Below are 13,583 nucleotides of genomic sequence, written 5' to 3'. Positions count from 1 at the left end.
GATCATGACCCGAACTGAAGGCAGAGGCTTTAACCCTCTGAGTCACCCAGGTGCCCCAATAAATAAAATCTTAAAAAAAAAAAAGAAAGAAATTCTGACAGAGCCCCAAGGAAGTCTCCTTTTGCTGAGAACCTGAGTGATTCTACCACAAGAGATATTTATATACTCATTAGTTTTAGAAGTTTGGAAAAAAAAAAACCCACCAAAAAACGATTTCTGGCATTAAAGGTGTATAATCAAATGGAGTAACATCACTTATTGACCTCACTCCTCCTCCTCCTCCTCCTCCTCCTCCTCCTCCTCCTGCTCCTCTTCTTCTTCTTCTTTTTAGGTGGGAGAGGGGCAGAGGGAGGGAGGGAGGGAGAGAATCTTACGCAGGCTCCATGCCCTGCACACACTGGATACAGGGCTTGATCTCACAATCCTTAGATCATGACCTAAGATCATGACCCAAGACAAAATCAAGGGTCGGATGCTTAAACCACTAGGCATCCTGATTGGGCTCATTTTTGTTGGGCAGGCAGTAAGGATAGAACTTTTAGAAGGGAAGTAGATATTTTGTATATATATACATCCCCTTTTTAGGAAGGGTAAGTTCAATAGCAGAAGAAACTCCAGGAAACTTTCTGAATAATTTTCTTAGGTTGTGTGGTGTGGTAGGCTAGCTGCAGCCATAACTCCATATTTTTAAAAATATGCCCACTTCCTAGATGTTTTGTATATAGCTCAAATAAGCAGTAGCCTTCAGCTTATGATTTCTCAGTTAAATTAATATGTTCCCAGCACTTCCTTGAGGACAGACAGTAGATCAGAAAGCTACACATCTGTAACAATGTTTGTTAAGGGTGGGGTAAGGAAATAATCTAAATATTCAATACTAAAGATGATAAATCATGTAAACAGAATACTATGAAGTTGTAAACAAGAATGACAGACCTCTTTACATGCTAACATGACATATGTCTAGAATAAATCAGGTGAGAAAAGCAAGATATAGAAGTGTGTATAGTAGATGCTGCCATTGTGTTTAAAGAGAAAAAATAAATTGACACATATGAAATTGCTTATATATTTAAAAATCTCTACAGGTCTATTTTCTTTTCTTTTCTTTTTTGGAGAGACAGAACATGTGTGCATGTGTGCACAGGAGTGGGGGGCAGGGGCTAAAGAAAAGGGGGGTGAGTGGGTAGGGGGAGAGGAGAGGGAGGGAGAGAATCTTAAGCAGGCTCCATGCCTAGCACAGAGCCTGACGTGGGGCTCCATTTGACAACCCTGAGGTTATGACCTGAACCAAAATCCAGACTTGGATGCTTAACCAATGGAGCCATCCAGGTGCCCTTCTAGAAGAATATTTTAAAACCTAATAAGACAGTTTGGGCACCTCTTTCTGCTCACAGGTTCTGTCCCCATGCTTTCATAAAACCACCCTAAGTAAGTAAGTAAGTAAGTAAGTAAATAAATAAATAAATAAGACCTAAAAGATGTTTTGCTTATGAGAGGGTATCTGAGTGTATAAAGAACAAAATAAAATGACTCCTTTTATTATGTTTTTAAAATTCTTTTTGAAATTTGAACCACGTGAAGGTATCAACTATTCAAATTTCTTAATGTGAAATTACGTGGTCTAAGAAATTAACAACACAGTTGGAAAAACCAGAAAACTTTTAAAATTAAGTGCATCCAGTTGTTGAAAAAAAGAAAGATATTAAATTTGGTAGCAGTCAGGGATAACTCCACCTAGAGTGCTAATTAGCAGGTCTGTAAGAAAGATAAAATGATTGGATTATTATATCAGTTTATCTGATTGGTGAAGTTCCTCTTCCTTTGAGGGTACCAAGAGATCAATGTGATATAGGGGGAAAAGCATGGATTTTGAGATCAGGCAGAAATAAATTCAAATCCTAGCCTTTCCATACATTGCTCTTATAAGCTTGGGAAGTTATTTAACCTTTTTGGAGTTTTCAACTTCCTCATCAGAAAATGGGTGAAATCTTGGTAAGTTTATTATAAAGGTTAAATGACATAACATCCAAGTGCAACATATTTTTTGGTTTACTTCCTTCCTTAAATAGACAGGCTGAACTGAGATGCACTGACATGCAGAAATTAAATAAATGTCTTGAAAAAATGTAAGTTGCACATGAAAGAACTACAGTTAAAGTAATCAAAGTAGCTTAAGTCCCTGTATATACAATTTCATTTGTCAATCTCACATTTCTTGCAAAAAAAATGAAGATTTTTATTATCCTTAGAAGTTTTAAAAATCCTTGGGATATACAGTTTCTCTTTTTGCCTTTTCCTTCTATGTCTGAAAGATGGTCAAAAGGAAGAGTGCTTTGAAATATACTATAACTACTCCTTAATCAATACTCCCACTAGTTTTTTGGAAGAAAACATTTTATTCTAATACTCATTTCTAACATATATATGTATTTCCTCAAAGAGGGATTTTGCTCTCTACTGCTTATTTAGCATTTGAAAAATCCGTGACATGTACTTTTTTTAGTTAGCAAATACCATCTTAAGATATGATATATCAAAACCAACATTATCCAATAAATCACATAAACTTATTGATTTTTTACATTGAATACTTTGAGTGTGATTTGATATATTCACCAAAGGTATTACTTGGTTTAGTGACTGACTGAATGATTTCTCTGTTTGCACTTCTGTAATACCACATGATATGGTGTATATAGAAATATTAAAATCATGCTTAATACAGTCTCAACAATAGCAGCCACCATTATCTAGAATACTGGGAGTTACTAAATCCTAAAATGATTACTCAATTGTTGTCAAACTCCTGGCAACAAGTGTCTCAGGTAAAGATCCAGGTGAAACAAAGATTATTGCTCAATCATATTTTCCTGGCTATACTCAGGGTTGATTGCTAGGCACTGAGTAAAGAGTATATAGTTCTCTCTCAAATATATTGGGTAAAATGCATATGCCCAGATTTCCTTTCTCTCTGTTCCCGAGATTCATTACATTTGTTCAAAGAATTTAATGAGTTTGTTCAGGGAGTTGCATCAGAAATTTATTTTTGTATTAATGGTAGGACTGACAAGCAGTTCCTTTGTAATGCTGCACCAGTCAATACCTGTTTTTTGCCTAGGGATGTATCCATACCAATTCTGGATAATCCAGCTTTGAAGTGGGTTGGGCAGAGCTGGGTTTCTTTCGTTGGTGCTATTAGTTTGGCTTGTGACCTCGTCACACATGTCTTCAAAATTTAAACAGCACTGAGGATACAGGCTAATTAAGTTCTGTAGATTCTAACTAAAGACAGTACACAGGACATTTGTATCAAAATAGCTCTGTAGAAAAGGCACAAGAATTTTTTCCATTTCCTACAACTTATTATCTAGAAAGAACATTCACCTAACATATTCTGTTTATAGAAAAGACTCCTTTGTTTGGTATGTGAAATGCCAGAATTAGAAATTACCATGCCAAAGAAATGTTAACAATCTTCAAAATGTTCTTTAAGCTTGGCAGAATCAAATTTTTAAAAATTTATATATATATATATTTCATATTTACTTATTTTAGAGAGTGGGGGAGGGGCAGAGAAAGTAGGAGAGAGAGAATCTCAAGCCGACTCTAGGCTGAGCTAGAGCCTGACCCTGGCTGGATCTCACGACCGATGAGACAGATTCATGACCTAAACCGAAATCACCGGTTGGTGGTCTAACCGACTGAGCCACCCAGGTGCCCCCAAATTGTTATAGTCTTTACAGAATTTTCAGATTACAGTTCAAGGTAGGTGAAATATTAAAAATTGCACAATCAAGATATACAAAGACCTTTGTTAGAGTTGCAAGAGAGGAGAAGTGCCAAATCTTTTGCTTTTAACCAACCTAAGTCATATGCTCATTCTCTGGGTCAAAGGACATTTGCCATACAAACTTCACCAAACGCCTTTCTGGTGACTTTTAATTTAATTTATTTATTTGACACAGAGAGAGAGAGAGAGAGAGAGAGCACGAGTAGGGCTTTAACCTCCTGAGCCACCCAGGCGCCCCTCTGGTGATCTTTGATCATAGGATTTGTCGAAGCATGAGTATTTTAAAGCCCCTCTTTATTGACAAAAGAGAGAAGGATAAAGATAGGGATAATAGAAGCAGAGACAGATCCTTAGAAGGGGGAAGACACCTCCGCACGCCGGACCCCCCCGCCCCCAACTCCCGCCACCTGCCTTAGCTAGCTTGTTTTGCATCACCGAAATATGACAAGAATTAGTTTGGTTGCCCCTGGGCCCAGGGGCAGGTGGAAGACTCCTGAAGGAAGAGTAACTAATAAAAATGGGTCTTTAAGTTTGGCACTTTTCTCACCGCCTTATGCTAACGTATTCAAAACAACAACGCAATGAGGGACGTGCTGCTGTTGGTCCCATTTTACAGATGAACGAACTGAAAGTCACAGAGATTCAGCACAGAACGCCCGTAGGTCACACAGCAAGTAAGTGGAGGCACCAGAATTCCTAACAGCTCCAGAGCCCGCGCTCTCAACACGCCCTGCGGTCTGATTTCCTCGAGCTGTTCGCGGCCTTCCCACCTTCCTCGGTGGGACAGTTCCCAGTACTGAGGCAAGGCGCTGTCCAGCCCTCAGGCCCGCCGCCTTCCACGAGCAAGAGAACGCGGCCCCGCGGGGCCATCCCGGCGGCAGGTTGTAGAACTGCCTCACCCAGCCACGTCCCGGCACGCGGGCGGGCGGAATCGCCTCGGGGCGGCCACATCCCAAGCAGTGCCCCCTTGGTCCCCTCAGCTTCGCGCGCCGGGCTCCCCTCAGAAAGGCTGGAGGCGCCAAGGAAGAACAGCCCTGCCTCCTCTCCTGTCCCAGCTCCCTACACCCGCCCAAAGAGCCAAAGGCATAGGTTACACAATCTCACCTGTCCCAGAGGTGGCGACCGCTCCAATGACTGACGCTCCGCTCCTCCAACCAGGGGCTGTCAGGAAGGTGGAGACGCGCTGAGACGGATTGCTTCTCTCCTCCAATCCCCATGCAGCAATTCTCCGGCCGCAGTCTCCGCGTCCGGCGGGGAGCGACAGGTGGGAGCTTCGTAACCTCCGCGCCTCTTGCATCCTTGACAGATAAGCCCCACCAAACTCCGAGTGAATTCTGCTCCAAATCTTACCAATTCTTGAGGATCGTCACCTCTGCGGTCATTTTAATCAAAAGTGGAAATTCCCCAGCCCTTTCCCGTCACCTCAGATGGGGGCGGGATGAATGGTACTACTGGGGGCCAATTGTAGCACGCGACGTCCTGTGACAAAGTGATCGACACTCTGTGGCGCCAATGAAGCTTCCTATTGTCAGGGGTCACTATGACTGACCACAAGGCGAACTAATCCACTTTAAGGTCGTGACGAGGTAGTGAGAGAGGTTGACCAATAGACGTAGAAAAGGACCGGAAGTCGGCGCGTGGGGACTAGGAGGCGGGTGTTCGCAACCGCCTAGGCCTGCGCGGGTCAACGCAGCTTGGGGGCCGCGAGCCAGCAAGCGGCGCGTGACGAAGAGCCTGAGCGACGGGTCACCTTGGCCAATGATCTGCAGCCGCTGGAGAGCTGCAGCCAGTGGCGAGTGTGGGGGGCGGGAGGCAGCAGGTTAGGCAGTGAGAAGTTAGTGGCGCTGCTGGGACGGGGGGAAGGAGAAGCTTCTTCCTCCTGCTGTTCCTCTCGTTCCCGGGATCGGCGGCGGCGGTGGCTGCGAGTGACTCGGCAGCGTCTCCGGCTCCGCGTGCGAACCATGCTGACCGATGGCGGAGGCGGCGGCACCTCCTTTGAGGAGGACCTGGACTCGGTGGCTCCGCGATCCGCCCCAGCCGGGGCCTCGGAGCCGCCTCCGCCGGGAGGGGTCGGACTGGGGATTCGCACCGTGAGACTCTTTGGGGAGGCCGGGCCCGCACCGGGCGTCGGTGGCGGCGGCAGCGGTGCGGCGGGAGGAGACGCGGCGCTGGATTTCAAGTTGGCGGCTGCAGTGCTGAGGACCGGGGGTGGAGGTGGTGCCTCTGGCAGCGACGAGGACGAGGTGTCCGAGGTACGCTTCTAGGATCCCCGCCTTCCATACAGTGTGAGGCATGATTTCTCTTTGGGCCGGCACAGGGCCCGGGCCATCCTCTGGCTCCCCGGGCGGAGCCGTTCTCTGACAGCGATCGGCTCCATGGCGGCAGTGGCAGCGGTGCGGGCCTAGTGCGCCCTCAGCTTACTCTTCAGCCCGCGGCTCGAGCCGGACCGGTTCGCGTCACCATCCGTAGACCCACAATGGGGAGTCCTTTGGTCTCTAAGCTTCGCGCGGGAACAAGGACTCCTCTGGCTACCTCCCGCCCACCCCGCTTTGGAGATGGGGGGCGGGGTCTTGCCAGAGTCCCTGCCCTTGGTACTGAGAGAGCGAGCGAGACAGGAGAGGGAGAGAGAGACTGAGACAGACAGAGCTTGCTCGCTGAGAGGGCATTTCCACTATATGCCTGTCCCCAGTGTTGAGTTGTCTGTCAATTCTTTGCCCTGTACCTTACCTACGTATGAAAGAAGTGTTCTTAATCTCCTTTTTTAGTTCGAAGCATGTTAGTATGAAGAAGCTCTCTGCTTTTACCCTGAGAAAGCACGTGAGTCTTGCACCTGGGACCTTTTGTGAAGTTATGCAGGAAAAGGAAATTCCAATGCATCTTTGCACTTCAGAATAGCTGGATAGCTGAAGTCTGTATTTTTAGACTTGGAGAAGTTGAAACACTGAACAGCTTTTGCAGAAATTAATGATCAGATCCTTCATTTCTTGTAACTCTTTAACTCTTAACTGTGCCTTTTTAGGTCCGAGCAACCTGGGATGGAAGGCATCGTCATCTTTTGGGCCCTGGGGAATAGGGAGATATCTATATATATATATATATGTAGATATCTATATATATATCTATATATATATCTATCTGTCTTGACCATGGCTTGGATATGGTACTGTTTCTTGAAGGCTATTGTTCTAAGTGCCCAGAGTATTCTATTTTGGTTCTAAGGTGCCTCCTTCATTCCCCTATGACCAATTATTTTAGCCTCTGATCTTGCTGTTAAAGTACAGAGATTTCTCTGTGTACAACTATCCTGGCTGTTGTTTTTGAGAGGAATAAGAAACTATTTGTGGGTTGCAGAATACAGTTAGTGCATTGTCTTACCATTCTACATTGTCTTACCATGTCTGAACAGGGGTTCATTTAGTTTTAAAATGTTAGTACATTTTCACTCCAGCATTTCGCTTTGGAAAAAATAGTGTGTGGGTTGTAAGGAAGCTAGTCCCTTGAATGTCTGTATCTTTGAATTTCACTTTAAGAGAAATAACTTCTAAGTCAAAGTGGGACAGGATTTTATTTGAGTAGGCAGTTATGGGGAGAATCTCTGGAGCACCTCCACTCTTGTGCTTATGGAAGACTTTCTTTCATCCTTTCAATGAAAGTGGATGAGAGAGGAACCTAAAACACATGTACTTTTTACCTACAGAGCAAAGTGGGAATACCTTTAGATTTTAAAGATAGAGTCTTTTTTTTTTTCCTTCCCTAACTTGTAAGGGAGATTGAAAAGGTTTCCTTTTGTCTAAAAGTAATATCCTTGATTTTCCGGATCATTTTTACATAATTATCATAGGTAATGTGAAATATCACTAATGCACTTTTACATAAATAATATGTTTAAATTTTTTCAGAGGTAGAGTGCAAGTGAGCCTCCAAAGTCATAAATTTCTAACTTCTTTGGCTCATGTGTTATATCTGGGAAATGAGCTTTTGAAGTAACCATTTCTATGAGGCTTGTTGTATACACACACACACACACACACACACACACACAGCATCTCTCTCTCTTTCTCTAGCTTACTGTATTTCATTTGGATTCCCCATACCATGTGATTAAAGCTGTGAGCAGAATCGTACCTTTTTGTTTTTTTGATGGTTTTTTTTTGCATGTTACTTGTTGATGATCCTTGTACCCATTTGGGCTAGTGGTAGAACTCCTTAGTTACCTGTTACTTAAGTTTTCTGTGCCTAAAAAGGATTTAGGTATTAAGTGTATATCGGTGGGCCTCATTTTTGGAATGAATGTGTCTGGGATACCTGGAGACTTTATCTTAGTCTAAGATGTTGCTCAGGGTGCATATAGATTCTTTACTTTACTGTAGAAAAAGGAAATTTTGTTTTTATGACTTCTTTCTCCCATATCACACAGAGAAAGAAATTCCTGGAGTATCTGGTCTTTACAGTATGTGTGGTAGAGGATAGTCCATGTGTTTGTGAGTGAAATGACATATTTTGCCCAAGCAGATTTCTTCCTTCTTTTTCTTTTTTCTTTCAAAGTATTAGCCATCTTCTCCCATATCATTGCCTTTGAATTTCCAGTATGAAGAGATCATAATGTTGTTCAAAAAATACTCACCCAATTGGCATTTGATGAATAATGCTAAAATCTTTATTTTTGTCTTCTCTAGATGTTCTAGAACCAAGTACTTATACTTTAGACATACAGAAAGATAAACAGTCATTTTATAGTTTGAGAGTGAAATTTGTCTTGTTCTTCAAAAGGGGCAGGACTTGGTGAGAAATAAGTAAGAAATGTGGAGGCCTAGTTTATTTGCTCTAGAATTAGTTGAAGTCTTATATATTTGGTGTACAGAGGCATAGGTACTCTAAGGACCTCTTATTTGTTCATTGTGAGAGCCTATAGCTAAGAAAAAACAAGCTATTTTCCCTTGCTGGTTAAGTCAAAAGACCGTTCAGCTTAAGGAATGGGCTTGGGTCTTTTTGTAAAATTTTTATTAGAATTATACTAGCTTAGAGAATGCCACCATTTAGGATCTTTGGTTCTTGTTGTTCTAAACATAGGTAAATATTTGTTTTATATTTCTTCAGGCATAGCAAGAATGCTCCTTAGCTGTCCAAGGCCTTGAATAGAAATCAGAACTTGCATTGGATCCTATTGAAATGTACTATTGTTTAGAATAGAAATCAGGTTGAAAATTCTTCAAAAAAACAATTTTTAAATGTTGATTTTTAGATTCGTAGTCTTTTTTAAGCAAGTAAAAAAGAAGAAAATAACCTAAAGGAAAGACTTTTGTGAGGTTTGTGAATTAATTTTTCTGTCATCAGAGTGTATGCATATGTATGCATGATATTCTCCTTTTAACTTCTTGCTTTCAAGATTTTATTTACTTACTTGAGAGAGGGTGAGAGAGACAGAGAGAGCACAAGTAGGGGGTGGGGAGGGTGGTGGGGGCAGAGAGAGAGGGAGAAGCAGGCTCCCCGAGGAGCAGAGAGCCTGACACAGGTCTCAATCCCAGGACCCTAGGATCATGACCTGAGCAGAAGGCAGATGCTCAGCCAATTTAGCCACCCAGTTATCCCCTACTTTAAAATGATAAAAGTCATATAGTCTCATGTTGAAAAATTCAACAGTGTAGGTATTAGATATATGGTGCAAAGTAGAAGTCCTTTTATTCCCCCTGATCCTTCAAATCCCATTCTTTAGTGATAACCAATATTACAGTTGTGGTTTTTTTGTTGTTTTTTTTTTGGAAATTTTCTAGGCCTATATAAACCTATGTATGTGTTTGTATTTGTTTATATACAGATACTTTAAAGATAGATACTCAATTAGACAGCATAGGTTTTTATCATATTGAGGTTTTTTTTCTTATCTTGAGGCCTGTGCCTTACTTGTAATTAGGTAGAAGCACACAAACACTGTGTACAGTAATTTATAGCAAATTATAGCAAAAGCTTTGTAGGGATTTATTTTTCCTTGAAAATTATTTTTAGAGGCAAAAGTACAGCCATACAGAATTTCTATTTGATTTTCTCTAGTTGAGGAGATGTATCATTTGCTTTGGAGTTACTTGTAATCTGTAATCTGGAACAAGGTTTCTCAACAGCAACATACTGACGTTTTAGTCCAGATAATTCTTGTTGCTAGAGGCTGTCCTGTGCATTAACAACATCCCTGGCGTTTACCCACTAGATGCCAGTAGAACCCATCCAGTTGTGAGAGCCATAAATGTCTCCAGACATTGTTAAATGTCTTCTGGGGACAAACTCACCCCTGGTTGAGAACCACTGGTCTAGAGCCCATTCTTATCAGCAGGGATGGCAATTTTGTCACGAATACTCTGTATTCAAACTTTAGGTAAACAAGGTGAGTCACTGCTTTTAATAGCATTTCAAGGCTTGTGCTTATAATCTAGACAAGAGAGAAATTGATGGAGGGTACTGAAAAGTTAAATGCTGTAAATTTTCTGCAGTAAGTTTATAATTTTGAGTAACTTTCACTTAAAATACTCCATTGTTTTTGAAAAATTCATTTATTGTTCATGAAAATAAATTTCTAAAAAACTTTGATGGGGACTTCATTCAAGGTAGAAAGTACTTTATTCCATAAATTATCAATACTGGTGATAAAATAGGAAATATAACTTTGTATACTAGTGCGAACTTTGGAGGCACTGGAAATGTTTACAGAAGGAAAAGCTACATGTTACTACTTAACAGTTTGTTATATTGCATGAGTATCAACCTTATACAAGTTTCATTCATTGAAGCCTTAAGACATGGGGCACCTGGGTGGCTCAGTCCTTAAGTGTCTGCCTTAGGCTCAGGTAATGATCCCAGGGTTCTGGGATTGAGCCCTGCATTGGGCTCCCTGCTCAGCGGGAAGCCTGCTTCTCCCTCTCCCACTCCCCCTGTTTGTATTCCCTCTCTTTCTGTCCCTCTGTCAAATATATAAATTTAAAAACCTTTAAAAAAGACTTTACATATAAAATGATGTGTTGATAAGTATGGTTATATGAATGGTGGGTCAAGCCAAAGTTGATTAGATTTGGATGGAGGAAAACCTTATTGTGAAACTTGAAGGATGGAAGGTTTTCTTATGGTTATTATTTAGTACATTTCTTCTTCTTCTTCTTTTTTTTTTTTTTTTTAGATTTTATTTATTTATTTGACAGACAGAGATCACAGGTAGGCAGAGAGGCAGGCAGAGAGGCAGGCAGAAATAGAGGGGGAAGCAGGCTCCCAGCTGAGCAGAGAGCCCAATATGGGGCTCGATCCCAGGACCCTGGGATCATGACCTGAGCTGAAGGCAGAGGCTTTAACCTACGAGCCACCCAGGTGCCCCTATTTAGTACATCTCAATAGGTGATTACATGTGTACAATTTGTGAGTCACAGTGACATAAAGGCAAATACAGTGAAAAATCTTGAAATAACCCATCCCAAATATCCTGCCCTCTATACTTTTTATGTCTTTTTTTTCCTTTCAGAATTTATGGAAATACAAGTATGAATTTTTATTTTCCCTATTATTATACCAAATATAACATACTCTATATATGAGATTTCGTTTTTTTTTTTTTAAAGATTTTATTTATCCATTGGACAGGCAGTAGTAGTAGACACAAGTAGGCAGAGAGGCAGGCAGAGAGAGAGGAAGGGAAGCAAGCTCCCTGCTGAGCAGAGAGCCCGATGCGGGGCTTGATCCCAGGACTCTGGGATCATGACCTGAGCTGAAGGCAGAGGCTTTAACCCACTGAGCCACCCAGGCACCCCTATATATGAGATTTCTAAGCGATAAATTTGAGAAGGATTTAGACTTTTTCTAATCAGAGTGATAAAACACGTTAAGAATGAAGCATTGGAGATGAGTTTAAGCACATTCCTTCCTGAGTAGTAGTAAGGTGAAAATGCACTAGATAACCTCTGAAAACCAATTCTGGCCTGATTCAGTGATAGATTAGGTAAATAAAATATTTTGCTTTAAAGAGAAAGCAAAGCAGTTTTTAAAAAGTACTAGTCTTGAGTTGGCAAGTAAAAAGAGTCTACCTTTTGTTTTGTTTTGTTTTGTTTTTACCAAATCTACCTTCCTACATAACCAAAAGTATAAGAAATAAAATCAGTTCCTTTTTTTACCCATTATAAAAAATTCCTTTTTTAACCCATTATAAATTAACTGTTTCTTTCTTTCTTTCTTTTTTTTTTTTTTTTGAGATTTTATTTATTTCCTGAGATAGAGACAGAGTGAGAGAGAGAGAGAACAAGTGGGGAGGGGTGGGCAGGAGGAGGAGCAGAGGGACAAGCTGACTCCCTGCTGAGCAGGGAGCCCAGTGTGGGACTCATCCCAGGACCCTGAGATTACGACCCAAGCTGAAGGCAGACACCCAACCAACTGAGCCACCCGGGCACCCTTTTTCTTCTCTTTTCCCTTCTTTTCTTTTCTTTAAGATTATTTATTCATTTGAGAGAGAGAGCAAGAGCAGGGGGAAGGGAAGGGGGAGAGAGACAAGCAGACTGCTCTCTGAGTGGGGAACCCAATGTGGGGCTCCGTCCTAGGACCCTGAGATCATGACCTGAGCTGAAGGCAGATGCTTAAGGACTGAGCCACCCAGGTCCCCCTAACTATTTCAATATATATATCTTCTTGGGCTTTATTATGTATAGTTTTCCTTTTCTGTTGCATGTCTATAAAGTCATAGAATCTTGATGATAATCCTATCTCATCTCCTTTTTAGGTAACTGCTACCATTTACTGAATGCATATTATGTGCCAGTACCGTACTAGATACTTTCATTATTTGTTTCAATACCCCTTTGAGGTAGATGTCTGCATTTTTATAATGTAGGCTCAGGGAAATGATAAAACAAAAACCAAAAAAATTGGTTAAAATGTTACACAGCTAGTAGGTGGTAAAGCTAGGATTTGAATCTAGTACTGAATCCAGAACCCATGCTATTATTTTACTTCTTCAGATTAAGAAATAAGGCAGTTTGGGTTACAAAATACTGTTTCTCCAATAAATGCTTGCTTAGTCCCTATAGAAGTTTTCATTAAAGTGAGACGAGAAAAGTAAGGACAATGTAATGAACTTATAAAGCTATTTTTCTGTACTTTTTTTTTCTGTTTTGAGATAATGCTCTTCTTACTGTTATGAATTTTTAAAAATACCCGTATTTGGCAAAATGTCAAATTAGAAACTTCATGTTGGGACCCTGGGCAAAGCTTTACAAGTCAGGACACAGTTGAGCTAAGTGACTTGCCCAGGATAACACAGCTAATTTGTAGTAGAAAATAGGTCATCTGACTCCCATTCTAGTTATCTTACTTCTCCTGCTGACTGTTTCTTTTTTGGTGCATTGTACCAATGAATTTAATTAGTTGCTTAAGACATGCCTGTCTCAGACTAGCACATAATCCATAGTTGACCTTGTTGGAAAAGTTTATATTATTTATTTATTTATTTATATTAACATATAATATATTATTTGCTTCAGGGGTACAGGTCTGTGTACCATCAGTCTCAGACAATTCACAGCACTCACCATAGCACATACCCTTCTCAATGTCCATAACCCAGCCTGAAAGGTTTTATATTATTTAACGAAATCGGTGACTGCTGTGTAGATCAGTATATTAAGAAGGCAATTAAAAGTATACCATTGAGGGGGCGCCTGGGTGGCTCAGTGGGTTAAAGCCTCTGCCTTCGGCTCGGGTTATGATCCCAGGATCCTGGTATCAAGCTCCACAGCGGGCTCTCTGCTCAGCAGGAAGCCTGCTTCCT

General features: G+C 41.3%; 1 protein-coding gene across 14 annotated transcripts in view; it reads left to right on the top strand.

Moving 5' to 3' along the window:
• The first annotated feature begins 5,592 nt into the window (after window positions 1-5,592).
• The window catches only part of LOC116586468 (ankyrin repeat and KH domain-containing protein 1), a 131,037-nt gene continuing 123,046 nt past the window's right edge, over window positions 5,593-13,583 (top strand). For 13 of the 14 annotated variants that reach the window (XM_032336485.1, XM_032336493.1, XM_032336486.1 and 10 more), the window contains exon 1: window positions 5,654-6,045. In XM_032336485.1, coding sequence (XP_032192376.1) covers window positions 5,755-6,045 — 291 coding nt within the window. In that variant the 5' untranslated portion in view covers window positions 5,654-5,754. Of the gene's footprint in view, window positions 6,046-13,583 lie in introns of all 14 variants that reach the window. The other variant, XM_032336488.1, reaches the window with a different exon arrangement.

The sequence above is a fragment of the Mustela erminea genome, chromosome 3, assembly GCF_009829155.1.
Source record: "Mustela erminea isolate mMusErm1 chromosome 3, mMusErm1.Pri, whole genome shotgun sequence".
NCBI classification, from domain to species: Eukaryota; Metazoa; Chordata; class Mammalia; order Carnivora; family Mustelidae; genus Mustela; species Mustela erminea.
Note: the sequence above shows the minus strand (reverse complement) of the source record. Positions and strands in the feature narration are given on the sequence as shown.